At 32.8% G+C, this 15,067-nt stretch overlaps 1 protein-coding gene across 3 annotated transcripts in view; it reads left to right on the forward strand.

Moving 5' to 3' along the window:
* The window catches only part of LOC148951506 (protoheme IX farnesyltransferase, mitochondrial-like), a 164,249-nt gene that overhangs the window by 70,572 nt on the left and 78,610 nt on the right, over positions 1-15,067 (forward strand). For all 3 annotated transcript variants that reach the window (XM_089090302.1, XM_089090301.1, XM_089090303.1), the window contains exon 4: positions 6,042-6,217. In XM_089090302.1, coding sequence (XP_088946428.1) covers positions 6,042-6,217 — 176 coding nt within the window. The remainder of the gene's footprint in view (positions 1-6,041; positions 6,218-15,067) is intronic.

Here is a 15,067-nt window from a genome sequence, read left to right on the forward strand (position 1 = left end):
TACAGTTTAGATTAGTTTCAGTTATGAGTTTATCGTTTTAGCTTAGAGTCTTAGCTTAGAGGTTTTGTTAGAGTTTTGGTTTAGTTTAGTTTTAGTTAAGATTTTTGAGTTTTACCTTAAAGTCTTAGATTAGAGTTTTAGTTAGGGTTAAAGTTTCGTGTAGTTTAGTTTTATTTATGAGTTTATCGTTATATATTAGAATCTTAGCTCAGAGTTTTAGTTAGAGCTATTGTTTATTTTAATTTTACTTAAGAGTTATAGCTTAGAGGTTTAGTCTAGAATCTTAGCCTAGAGATTTAGTTAGAGTTGAAGTTTAGTCCAAACTAGCATAACCACAAAATTACACAATATTGCATAGAAATACCAAAACCATAGGTTAGATTAGGTTAGGTTAGAGGTTAGGCTTCTCCACGTTTAAGTTAGGTTAGATTAGGTTATCTTATCATGTGCGCTCATGATAAGCTAACCTAATCTAAACTAAATTAAACGTGGAGAAGCTAAACTTAACTAAACTTAACTAGAACTCTAACAAAAACTCTAAGCTAAGACTCTAAGCTAAAACTCTAAACTCTTAACTAAAACTCTAAACTAAACTAGAACTCTAACAAAAACTCTAAGCTAAGACTCTAAGCTAAAAATTCTAAACTCTTAACTAAAACTAAACTAAACTAGAACTCTAAAAAAACCCTAAGATAAGACTCTATGGTAAAACTCTAAACTCTTAAATAAAATTAAACTAAACTAAAACTCTAAGCAAAGAATCTAATCTAAAAACTCTGAACTCTTAACTATAACTAAACTAGAACTCTAACAAAAACTCTAAGCTAAGACTCTAAGGTAAAAACTCTAAACTCTTAACTATAACTAAACTAAACTTCAACTCTAAGCTAAGACTCTAAGCTAAAACTCTAAACTCTTAACTATAACTAAACTAAACTTCAACTCTAACTAAAATTCTAAACTAAAACTCTAAGCTAAAACTCTTAACTCTTAACTATTACTAAACTAAACTTCAACTTTAACAAAAACTCTAATCTAATACTCTAAGATAAAACTCTAAACTCTTAACTATTACTAAACTAAACTAGAACTTCTACAAAAACTATGCTAATACTCTAAGCTAAAAACTCTAAACTCTTAACTAAAACTAAACTAAACTAGAACTCTAACAAAAACTCTAAGCTAAGACTCTAAGCTAAAATTCTAAACTCATAACTAAAACTAAACTAAACTAGAACTCTAACGAAATGTCTAAGCTATGACTCTAAGGTAAAACACCAAACTCTTAACTAAAACTAAACTAAACTAGAACTCTAACAAAAACTCTAAGCTAAGAGTCTAAGCTAAAAACTCCAAACTATTAACTAAAACTAAACTAAACTAAAAATCTAAGCTAAGTCTCTAAGATAAAACTCCAAACTCTTAACTATATCTAAAATAAACTAGAACTCTAAAAAAAACTCTAAGCTAAGATTCAAAGATAAAACTCTAAACTCCTAACTATTACTAAACCAAACTTCAACTCTAACAAAAACTATAAGCTAAGACTCTAAGCTCTTTGCAAAAAATAAACTGAGATAAAACTTCAACAAACAACTCTAATCTAAGACTCTAACCTAAAAAATCTAAACTCTTAACTAAAACTAAAATAAACTAGAACTATAACAAAAACTCTAAGCTAAGACTCTAAGCTAAAAAACTCTAAACTCTTAACTAAAACTAAACTAAACTAAAACTCTATGCTAAGTCTGTAAGGTAAAACTCCAAACTCTTAACTATATGAAAACTAAACTAGAACTCAAAACTAAATAAACTAGAACTCTAACAAAAACTCTAAGATAAGACTCTAAGATAAAATTCTAAACTCTTAACTAAAACTAAACTAAACTAGAACTCCAACTAAAAGTCTAAGCTAAGACTCTAAGCTAAAGAATTGTAAACTCTAAACTAAAAGTAAACTAGACTAGAACTCTAACTGAAACTAAAATGTAAAACATCAAATTCTTAACTAAAATTAAACTAAACTTCAACTCTAACAAAAACTCTAAGCTAAGACTCTAAGCTAAAACTCTAAACTATTAACTAAAACTAAACTAAACTAGAACTTCAACAAAAACTCTAAGCTAAAAACTCTAAACTCTTAACTAAAACTTAACCAAACTATAACTTTAAGTAAAACTCTAAGCTATGACTCTAAGCTAAAACTCTAAATTCTGAACTGTAACTAAAACTAAACTAAACTAGAACTCTAACTAAAGCTCTAAGCTAAGACTCTATGGTAAACTCTAAACTCTTAACTAAAACTAAACTAAACTAGAACTCTAACTGAAACTCAAAGGTAAAAAATCAAACTCTTAACTAAAATTAAACTAGAACTCTAACAAAAAAAAACTCTAAACTCTTAACTAAAACTAAACTAAACTTCAACTCTAACAAAAACTCTAAGCTAAAACTCTAAGCTAAAACTCTAAACTAAAACTAAACTATACTAGAACTTAAACATAAACTCTAAGCTAAGACTCTAAGCTAAAAACAATAAAATATTAACTAAAAATAAAATAAACTAGAACTCAAACAAAAACTCTAAGCTAAAACTCTAAACTCTTAAGTAAAACTAAACTAAACTAGAACTCTAAGCTAAGACTCTAAGGTAAAACACCAAACTCTTAACTAAAACTAAACTAAACTAGAACTCTAACTGAAACTCAAAGGTAAAACATCAAACTCTTAGCTAAAATTAAACTAAACTAGAACTCTAACCAAAAACTCTAAGCTAAGACTCTAAGCTAAAACTCGAAACTCTTAACTAAAACTTAGTCAAACTAAAACTTTAAGTAAAACTCTAAGCTATGACTAAGCTAAAACTCTAAATTCTTAACTGTAACTAAACTAAACTTCAACTCTAACTAAAACTCTAAGCTAGGACTCTAAGGTAAAACTCTAAACTCTTAACTAAAACTAAACTAAACTAGAACTCTAGCAAAAACTCTGAGCTAAGACTCTAAGCTAAAACTCGAAAATCTTAACTAAAACTTAACCAAACTACAACTTTAAGTAAAATTATAAGCTATGACTCAAAGCTAAAACTCTAAATTCTGAACTATAACTAAACTAAACTAAACTAGAACTCTGAATAAAACTCCAAGCTAAGACTCTAAGCTAAAAACTCTAAACTCTTAACTAAAACTAAACTAAACTAGAACTCTAACAAAATCTCTAAGCTAAGACTCTAAGCAAAAAAACTCTAAACTTTTAACTAAAAATAAACCAAACTAAAACTTTAAGCTAGGAATCTAAGCTAAAAACTCTAAACTCTTAACTTAAACTAAACTAAACTAAAACTCTAACTGAAACTCAAAGGTAAAACATCAAATTCTTAACAAAAACTAAACTAAACTTCAACTCTAACAAAAACTCTAAGCTATGACTCTAAGCTAAAACTCGAAACTCTTAAATAAAAATTGACCAAACTACAACTTTAAGTAACATTATAAGCTATGACTCTAAGCTAAAACTCTAAATTCTGAACTGTAACTAAACTAAACTAAATTAGAACTCTGAATAAAACTCTAAGCTAAAAACTCTAAACTCTTAACTAAAACTAAAGTAAACTAGAACTCTAACAAAAACTCTAAGCTAAGACTATAAGCTAAAAAAAAACCTCTAAAGTTTTAACTAAAACTAAAACAAACTAAAAATTTAAGCTAAGACTCTAAGCTAAAAACTCTAAACTCTTAACTAAAACTAAAGTAAACTATAACTCTCACAAAAACTATAAGCTAAGACTCTAAGCTAAAAAAAACTCTAAACTTTTAACTAAAACTAAACCAAACTAAAACTTTAAGCTAAGACTCTAAGCTAAAAACTCTAAACTCTTAACTAAAAGTAAACTATACTAGAACTCTAACAAAAACTCTAAGCTAAGAGTCTAAGCTAAAAAAAACCCTCTAAACTTTTAACTAAAACTAAACCAAACTAAAACTCTAAGCTAAGTCTCTAAGGTAAAACTTCAAACTCTAACCTATAACTAAGTTGTGGGTGAAAAGGATGGGTACTTCAATTTGTAAAATGGGTTTAGGACGGTCACTAAGAAAAGAATTTGTTCTGAAATGCCTTTTGAAAAGTATTGCTTGATGTTGGACATTCAAAAAAGCTGTAAAGTAAAGTTGTGGGTGAAAAGGATGGGAACTTCAACTTGTAAAATGGGTTTAGGAGGGACATTATGAAAAGAACTTGTTCTGAAATGCCATTGAAAAGTATTGCTTAGTGTTGGAGCATTCAAAAATCAGTATAGTAAAGTTGCGGGTGAAAAGGATGGGTACTTCAACTTGTAAAATGGGTTTAGGATGGACATTAAGAAAATAACTTGTTCTGAAAAGATATAATAAAGCCATAAAAAAGTATTAAAAAATGGGGGCTCATGGGCCTTTGGGGCACGGGGGGTCCGTTGTGGGTCTGGGGGGGCCCTTTAGGGCCGATTGATCTTTTGGGAGCCCGGTGGACCTTTGGGGACCGGGTGAGGGCCTTTGGGGGTCCAGGGGGCCCTTTGGGAGCCCGCTGGTCTTTTGGTAGCCCGGTGGGCCTTTGGGGGCCCGGGGAGGGCCTTTGGGGGTCTGGGGAGGGCCTTTGGGGGTCTGGGGGGCACTTGGGAGCCTGGTGGTCTTTTGGGAGCCCGGTGGACCTTTGGGGACCGGGGGGCTTCCTTCGGGGTTGGGGTGGGGTATGAGGAGCCTTTGGGGTTGGGGTAGGGGACCTCACGACTGTTAAAATACAACTTGTGTATTATAACGACCACAGAGTTTCACCCTTAAATTCTCTTCTAAAATAATCTTTTAAATCATCTTTTAAAATGTCTAACTGTTTCGCCGAAATAATTCCATATAATGGCTAAATAAAATTCGCCCAAATAATCCACAAACATAATTTCAGCGTGTTCCTTTTTTTTTGGCAGCTCTGCACTGGCACATTTCAAATTATTTAGAAACCTTACTCCTGCGCTAAACACTTCATCGTTAAGAACTAAACATTCGCTCTGAGATGGTTCTCTTTAGAAACAACAAATTAATTCCCCTTTCGTGAATCAATTCTCTTTAGAAACAACAAATTGATTCCCTTTTCATGTCAATCAATCAATCATGACATCATCTGTCACGTGTGATCTAAACTTTGCCCCGGAAACAATTCTCTTTGGAAATGTATCAAAGACATTAGTTAACTTGGCGTCATCTGTCAGACATTCCCTGGAAACAATTTGATTAATGACTCAATAATCCATGAAAGTAAGAAAGTTCCTGTTTTTCCATTCTCACTGACAAAATCCATAAAACAGACATAAATGTGAGAAAGTTCCTGTTTTTTCATTCTCACTGACAAAAACCATAAAAACATCCAAAAGAGTGACAAAATTCCTGTTTTTCAAGTGACAAAATTCCTGTTTTTTCATTCTCACTGACAAAATCCATAAACCACGTGGTTCTATGCCCATATATGGAGTCCCGGTTGTACCTCCTGAGGCATCTCTACTAATAATCCTTGCTTCTCTTTGGAAAACTGTGAGTTAGGCTGTATAATTTCCTGACTCTTCTAATTTTTTTATGGAAGCTCCCCTCCCAAGAGTCAAGAATAAAAGGTTATCAATTGATTTTGTCCAGGGTCTAATCAGACATATAAGGATATAATTTCTCGGAAATGCCCCCGATGAACAAAATAGATGAACGAAAAGCTAACATTTCAAGGTACTATAGGATTTTCTTTTACCTTGCTGATCCTTGATATATTATACCTTGTTGATCTTTCCTTGGAGAGTAGCTTAGGAAACAATTTCTAGCAAGTAGCTTTTAAGTGTAAGATAATGTAAGATACGAACTTTAGGTCTAATAGACAACTGTCTATCAAAAACTGCTTTCTAATAGAAATCGCTTTCTAATATGCAGCGATAACAGCTGCTTTTTAATATGCAGCAACGATTTATGGATTTTAGCACTTCGCTTGCAAGTGTTAGATTTGCTATCGTTAATATAATAGATCTTCTTTACCTTAAGAACTCAACACGCCGTTACCTTTGGGATTTTGGTTGGATTTCTTGGTTTATCAATGCTTTGTATGGCAGTCAACCCCCTCACGTGTTTTCTTGGAGCTTTGACTTGGCTTCTCTATGTTGCTGTTTATACCCCTATGAAAAGGATCAGCATATTAAATACTTGGATTGGATCTGTTGGTAAGTTTTTTAATGGATTTGGCAATAGCAATCTCAAAAGCGTATCTAGAGACAAAAAATAATATCAATCAGTTCGTGGTAACCATCTATCAGCATGCTACCACTCGCGCTAATAGTAGCCAAAACTCTAAAAGCAAGAACGTTTTATAATAATATATGCAAAAGAATATCCAAACTAATTAGTTTCCTAAGGTGGTTTGATGTTTTACGCAGTTAAAAACTACTTAATGAGCCAGAAAAAAATTATCAGATCTTCGAAAAAGAAGCAAAACATCCCCCCAAAAAGTCAACGATCCTTAACTATCAAATTCAGCACATCAGCGAACCCTATTGCCAATGTTTCCAGTCCCTGTCTATAAAAATACAAAATTTGGGACTTGTCCTCGAGAAGAATGAGTACAGGTGCATTTTGCTGTTGATCGTGTCGAACCAATGGTCCACAAAAGTGGAAGACGGTTCATTTGAAGGATTTTTTCATCTGCAAATTCTCCTCCATAAGAACTTCCTCCCAAGAGAAATACTTCTAAAACATTCCAAAACAAAGTACCGAAAACAAACTCATATTAAAACCTCCCCTCCCCCAGTAAAACATTAGTTGTGGAAATAGAATTAATTCAAGATACAATAATTTAGCTTCAATTACAAGCGATAAAAGCAATCTTAAAGGTTCATGTACATGGGGGCCCATGTGGGGGGCAGGGGGCGCCCGCCCCCCCCCCCTGGCTGAATGATGCTGCCTTTTTTTATATTTTTTGTTCTGAGATTTCTATTATATAGCACTAAAAGTGCCAATTAGACGAGGTTTGTCCCCCTCTGACGAAGTCCCCCCCCCGGGAATTCAGCTTATGGGTGGCCATGCTCATGTTATAAGATCTATTAAAGCCCTACTACTGTGTTCACAAAGAGAGTTATAGAACCCTTTTGAAGCATCATTAATCTACCTTGTCATTCAGAAAAAAAATGTCTCAAGTAGTATATGTGGCTACTTACGTCACAGCTTGTCTCACAGGTTACAGCTACTTATCTCATTTCCTATATTAACCGCAGCAACTTTACTCTCGCCCTTACCACTAATAACTTTAATGTATTTTTGTCAGGTGTACCCTACAAGGATAAGACCTTCGCTAAAAACCTTTTTTTTTTATCAAAAATAGACTATAATATTGAAAATGTACAAAATTATTTTTTAAGTAGTGGTTTAAATTCTTCTTTTCTTTCTTTTATCCAGCGGTATTTCGTCCTCCTTTCTGCGCTTCCTCTTCTTTTTGTGTTCTCAATAATAAGTGGTGATACATCACGTAATGGATAGAATGAAACCGGTTTTTGTTTCCTTTTCGTACCCCTGAAAAAAAAAATAAAAAAATTAATCCTGTTTCTTTCTTCGTTTTTTTTTATTATCTAAGACTCTTTGCTTATTTGTAATCTAATTTGTCCCTATTTCTCTATTATTACTTCACATTACTACCTGTCTTTCTTAACTTTTTCTCGACGTTCCATAGCTTTCTACTTTTAAAGTTCCTCACTTATATATTTTTCTCTCTCCTAGTACACTTTATCTACCTTTCTCCTAAAAAGCTTTTTTTTTTCATTCATACGATTCTCCATCCATTAAAAGCCTTTTATCAGCTGAATGAATCGTTTATTCATTATATATAAAACTGAGGAGCAAAGGAGTTCGATGACTCAGGCTCATCTCAACCTGAAAACTTGGTCTATGCACCCTCCTCTTTTTTTCTGAAAAAACATATTTCTTATGTTATAACTGTACCTTCAGCATCTCTAAGTCTAAAAAGTTTCATCATACAAAGCAATTTCCCTCCTCCTAAAAACCTCAATGATTACCTCTGTAATATATCTCTTTTTAAAAACCATCTTCATAATCTTCAGTAATTTATCTTTAACTTCATAACCGCAATATTAAAAAAAAACTCATTTGCCGTATTATCAGCACCTCGAGCCTTAGCCATTGTTTTTAATCCTTTTAGTGCTTGTCACTAATTCTTCCTTACAAAATAAATCTTCCTTCACATTGAAAGCGTAAGAAATTGTTTTTGTTATTTTTTATCTTTTCCTGTAACTCCATCATGGTATAGCAATTCTAAAATATTTCCTATCTCTTTTTAACTCTTTCCTAATCACTAATTATGGCCCTGTTCCTACCAAACAGTTTTTAGGTTACATGACAAACGTTCCTATCACCAGTTTAGCTCAATAGTGGCCAAAAGTCTAAAATATGGGATTTTGATATCAATAGATATATGAAAATAATCAGCTTATTATTGTGATTAATTTAAAAAAAAACAGAGTTTTTCCGAGGGAAGTAAAGAGCAAAGTTGAAACTTAAAACGGACAAATACTATTACTTCAGAGCCTATTTAATATATATTAATATTACTAGTACAAATAAACCAGCTAATTATGTTTCTTTATCCTTTTATGATTATACAAAACTAGCGCTCTACTGAAAACACAAGTCAAGTGAAAAAAATAGGATTATTGATTTAAGAGTCAAAAGTGAGTATGTAGCCTGACAACACTAAAAGAATCTATAAAGCTTTTCAAAGTCTTACACCACTTGTGACATTAGTAACTTTCAGTATACAATAAAAATTATCTTAAAAACTAAGCGTAAAAGTAAGTATTTTTTAATAACCGCGAAGTAATTGAACAGCGTACAGAAATATTGGATTGATTTATCAAGCAGCATTTTGCTCTCACCAGCTATTATACCAAGAGTGGGTAATAAATAGTCTTAAATTGTAAGAAAAATGCTTTAGTATCACCTGAAATAAAGATAAAATAAGACATAATATGAACTCTGGAAATTCAATTATTTCTCCCTATAAAACATTGAATTTCAAGCAATGATACAAATTCTAAAGCTAGTCTATAATCCTAATATTATCAAAATGGCCTTACTTCAAACTTGTGTACAAACTAATCATGACATGTCCTTTTAAGAACCAAAACGAGAGCTAGTCATTGAACTAAGCCATTGTGCAGAAGTGATACCAAATTAAACGTAAAAAAATAAAGAAAATCCTAAAATGGATTGTTGCTTTATCTTAAAAGGGATTGATCCCAAAAGGGATTGATAATATTTTCATTAGCATTAACCAAACTTCACTTCTTGCATGGTTTACAGCTAATAGAACAGTACCGTAGAATTTTACCAAACTCTTTTTTATTTATAAAAATATACTATCTTAAACATTTTGGGAAACATAAGACACAAGTTATCAATATTAATAAACTAAACTGAATACTTACCATTACAATCAGACTGTCTTCTCTCTCTGATCTCTCTGGATCAGAATGTCTTCTCTCTCTGATCTGAATGCCCCCTAGGCAAAATCGTCGCTTCGTCGTTTAAAGGTCTTAACATTAAATCTACTTCTGTATTATACGTTTGTAGGTAGTTGAAGGAGATTGTTTTTTTGTCAAATTGATCTCAAATCATAACTTTCCAAAACAAAATAAGAGACAAATTAGGTCTTGGGAGGAGGTTTAGTTGCCCTCCAATCTTTACGGTCTCTTAAAAAGGACACTAGGACAAAAAATAAACAAATAGAAACACATCCGTGATCAGTCTTCTGGCAAAAACATACAATTCCACATTTGTGCAGATAGGAGATCATAACCCCCACAATAATATTTTCTGATACGCTGAATCTGAAGGTCTGAATCTGAAGGTCTGATTTACATTAAGATTTATTGACTTTTTGGGGGGTGTTTCTCCCTTTCTTAAAAACCAGGCTCCCTGTTTTCAAAATCTCTTAATCCATCAAAATCCCTTTTTCTTCTGAGGCTTGGAGCCTTTGGTGGGTAGATATTAAACTTAATAAAATTTATATATTTGCATCTGAATAAAAATCCAATTCTTATCAATTGTTATCAAAATTCCATTTTTGAGTTTCGGTTACAATTAAGCTGAGTCGCTCCTTAATTACGGTTTAACACTATGAACTGTTTGATAAAACTTATTGGGCTAACGTCCTATTTTTTAATTAATACTGTAGCAAATCGGAGTTTTTAAAGCACGATTCATGCTATTAATGTGTAGTATTTCTCAGTCCAGTTGGAATGTGCACTATTTTAGAAAATTATCTTTTTGGGGAAGCTTTTGGTTCCTTTACGTGTACGTAAAGGACTGAAATACCCTTAGAGGCGTCTTCTTTTTCTTCGATATATTTGCTTACATGATTATTCAGCGTAAGCAGCAAATTTATGGCAAATCCAGGGAAGACTTTTTCTTTTTGAAACGCTTTTTGGGTCTCATTACAAAATTGACGTTCATCGCAAAAACGTAAGTTGTTCCCACAAAAGGATTTTCGTTATTAATTAGAAAAAATGGAATTCAGAAAGCAATATATTTTCACCGTTAGTACTGTTAAAATTGGGATAGCATCTTAGAAAATTATACAGGCGTCTGTATAATTAACAGGCATCTAACGGGCGTCTTCTTTTCTTCGATATATTTGCTTACTTGGTTATTACAGCGTAAGCAGCAAATTTATGGCAAATCCAGGGAAGAATTTTTTTTGAAACGCCTTTTGGGTCTATTTACAAAAATGACGTTCATCGCAAAATCATAAGTTGTTCTCACAAAAGGATTTTCGTTATTAATTAGAAAAAAAATGAATTCAGAAATCAATATATTTTCACCGTTAGTACTGTTACGATTGGGTAGCATCTTAAGAAAATTTCTACCTTCAGAACTTCACAAAAAATGTATTTAAAAAAAGCAATTGTAAAAGTTGAAAGATAATTTTTGTACATATATTTCTGCTTGTTCATATTGCAGACAAGAAAGCTCAACTTATTTCAAAGTAAAAATATATTTCCTTATTTTTATAATTATCTTTTTATACTCAAAATTCAATTAGCATTCCCCTTTTTCTGCTATAATTCAAATATTTGAATTGAACTTATACTGAACATTTTATTTTCAATGGTCCTACAGTCAAATTTAAAATGATATTCAAGAAAATTCAAACTACTGTTGAAGTTCAAACCGTGTTGATTGATATAACCTATTTACGGTGAAAATTACATTTCTTTCTACTGAAAAGTATATAAATCTTATTAATTTCGATAATTTTTTGGAAATTAATAAGCGAGTTGTAATTCCAACAGAAAAACTGGATTTTTTTTTACTGGTTTGAATTCGACCAAAATATTTTGTGGAAATCAAATATTTTTTACAGTGTAGCTTTTCCACTTGGGATACGACACCAAAAGTGCCGTTTTTAGTGACATTTGAACTTGATGATGGTAGAATTTATGTGAAAGACGTAGATATGTGCAATATTTTTTATATGAGCTATGTTCTGGTAGCCTGCTAGTGCCACCCTTTGAGAAATAGCACAAAAAGTGTCATTTTAGTGCCATATGGCACTTGCAGATGGCATAATTTATAAAAAGCACGTAGATATGAGAAATAGCTTTTGAATGAGCCATTAAGAATCTCTCTATGATGTTCTGGTAGCCCGCTTGACCTGTTGAAGAAAAAGAAAAAAAAACAAAAACGGGAGACAGATCAGTGCTACCGGAGCAAAAAAGCGATTTTCCTAGTTGTTCAGGGAGGGGGACTGTAACTTCCCTGTACAAGATTTTGACCATGTTGCTTCCAATGGGTCACTTTTCATTTTGATCTGACGCCATTTTCGAGGGGTTTGAGGCTTTTTTCAAAATCACCATAAATTTCTTTTCGCAATAAACTTTTACTTTAAAGACAAACCGAAATAATAGTTAACGCTTTTGAGTCAGTGTCAGATGGGATTTTTTTTTCATTAGGCAGTTTTTTTCAAAACGCGTTTTTTAACTTTTGATTACTATGGGCGGTGGTTTGCTCTTTACTAGGTTGCAGCTGCCGCTGCAACCATGATACCTTGCCGGGACATGCTTTAAAAAATGAGCCTAGAAAACGACTGAAAAAAACAACAGCAGATACCACTACCAATATTCCCTATACGATACATGCGATACCAATACGCCTGATACCGATACGCGCGATATCGATACCCCCGATACCACAAAAACCCTTCCTCAGGGACTATGGAGGGCCATATCATCATGAAAACTATATATATTGGATCTTTGAACTATGTTAAACAAAATGGCTATCTCAAAATTTCTATAGCACTAGTATAGGGAGAGGGGGCCTGTAGGGAGGGGGGGGGCTATTTGCCCTCTAATCTTTTTGGTCACTTAAAAAGGGCACTTAAAAATTTAGTTATCTTACGAATGAGCTATTACAAACCTCTCTATGATGCTCTGGCCACCCCCTAGCCCTGCTAGAAAAAAGAAAAGAAAAAAAGGGAGACAGATCAGTGCTACCCTGGCAAAAAAGTAATTTTCCTTGATGTTCAAGGTGGGAGACTGTAATTATCCTACAAAAGGTTTTTGGCCATGCTTATTCCAATGGTGCATTTTTTATTTCCATTTGAAGCTATTTTCAAGGGTTTCAGGCTCTTTATCGAAATCACCATAAATTTCTTTTCGCAAATAAACTTTTACTTATAAGATTAACCGAAACAAGAGTTACCATTCCTGATTCAGCGTCAGATGACAATTTTTTCTCACAACACAGTTTTTTTGAAAACATGTTTTTCAACTTTTGATTACTATGGACTGTGGTTCGCTCTTTACTAGGTTGCAGCTGCCGCTGCAATCATGATTCCAAGTATCTAATATTCATAAGGTTTGGTGTTATACTTTAAAGGGTACGTGCTTGATAAAATTTGCTCAATTTTAGAAAAAGTTGTAAACACTCCCCTAAAAGTCAAATAATATTAATAAAAATCACACCATCAGATTCAGCGTATCAAAGAACATACTGTAGAGGTTTCAAGCTCCTATCAGACAAAATCTGAAATTTTGTATTTTCTGCCAGAAGAAAGATTACGGATGCATGTTTATTATTTATGTTTTTTTTTCCTAGGAGTGATCATATCGAACCAATGGTCCTAGATATCTAACAGATATCATGAGAGGACTCATTCGAAAGGAAATTAAAAGTTCTAGGGCGCTTTTTGGTGACCAAAAGGATTGGAGGGTAATTAGCCCTCCGTCCTACACCGTTTTCCCCCCGAATTGTCCGATCAAAATTTCGAGATAGCCGTTTTGTTCTGCATAGTTGAAAGGTCCAATGTCAATGTCTTTGGATATAATACAACCCCCCACAAGCCTTAGGGAAAGGTCTTTAAGTTACAAAATGTGCCTGTTTATAAGGTACAGTATTTTGTTATTGGGAAGTGTGCTACATTTCCGTATTTTTTTTAGGGGTAAATTTTCTTATGGCGGATTTTAACGGGGAGGATTTTCCTTGAGGACGGAAGTTCCTGGGGGGAGGGGTGAACTTTTCACGGGAATCTATACACTGAGGAAATTTGCCAAAATTCATATACAAAATTAATTTTATTTGTCTTACTTTCTCTTTGCCGACTCAGTTTCACGTGCGGAGATGTTAAGGGTATTTGTCCTTGGTAAATTTTCACCGAGATTGAATTGTTTAGACGATATTTCTGTAGGGAGGGGGTTATTTTTACGCGGGGTGGAGCTGAATTCACCAGGATCATTTAAAAACGATCATGAGTTAAATTAAAAACATTTTTTCAACTGAAAGTAAGGAGCAATATTAAAACTTAAAACGACAGATTGTATTACGTATATAAGGGGGTTGCTCCAAACTCAATACCTCACCCCTTACGCCAAAGTTTGAATTATGTCTAAATTCCTTAAGAAGGATTCTAGAAACACAAGAGTCTTTTAGCTAGAACAATAAGCAGTTTTTTTTTAAAGTAATAAAAAACTTCAGCGTGAAGAGTTAGGTATTGAGGATGGGGCAACTCCTCTCATATACGTATTAATTTCAGTTCTTTTCAAGTTTTAATTAAATAAAAAAAAAACAAGTTTTTTAAACTGAAAGTAAGGAGCGAAATTAAAACTTAAAACGAACAGAAATTATTTCGTATATGACAGAGGCGGTCCCCTCCTCAACGCCTCGCACTTTACCCTAAAGTTTCTTATTGTTTTAAAAAATAAAGTCGTGAGACAGAGTCAACTTTACCGTAAAGAGCAAGGCGTTGAGGAGGGGAAAACCCATTTCATATACGAGATAATTTCTGTTCGTTTTAAGTTTTAATGTCGCTCCTTACTTTCAGTTTAAAAAACTTGTTTTTTTTATTTAATTTCTGATCGTTTTTTAGTTAATGCAGCTTTTATTTTGGCTCACCGTCATTCAATAAGTAAACAAAATTTACATAAAAATTTTACTTTTCTTTTGCTAAATGGCTGTCTCTAAATTTGGTTCTGACGTAATTTACAAATTAACTTACGTAACGAACTTCTATATTCGTATATTTTTCTTCTGGCAAAAAATACAAAGTTGCAGATTTTTGCAGATATGAGCTTGAAAACTATGTAATAGGGTTTTCTGATACGCTGAATCTGACGGTGTAATTTTCATTAAAATTCTTTCACTTGTAGGGGATGTTTCCCCCTCTTTAAAAAATCAGGTAAATTTTCTCAGGCTCGTAGCCTTTGATGAGTAATACTAAACTTAATAAAATTTATATATTAGAATCACCATTATAAACCCACTCTTTTGATATATTTATTGACATCAAAATTCCGTTTTTAAAAGTTTCGATTACTATTGAGCCGTATCGTTTTTTTTTTTTTTTTCATTACGTATATGTTATTATGTATATGAGGGGGTTCTTCCCTTAGTCAATACCAAGCTCTTTACGTCAAAAGTTTATAAATTTTTTAATTCACAAACCCCTGAATCACAAAGGTCGTTTAATTAGAATAGATAGCTCTTTTGAAAGCACTAAAAAAAACCTG

This window comes from Artemia sp. Qi Xiang Cuo, chromosome 6 (genome assembly GCF_049724085.1).
Source record: "Artemia sp. Qi Xiang Cuo chromosome 6, ASM4972408v1, whole genome shotgun sequence".
In the NCBI taxonomy this organism is placed as follows: Eukaryota; Metazoa; Arthropoda; class Branchiopoda; order Anostraca; family Artemiidae; genus Artemia; species Artemia sp. Qi Xiang Cuo.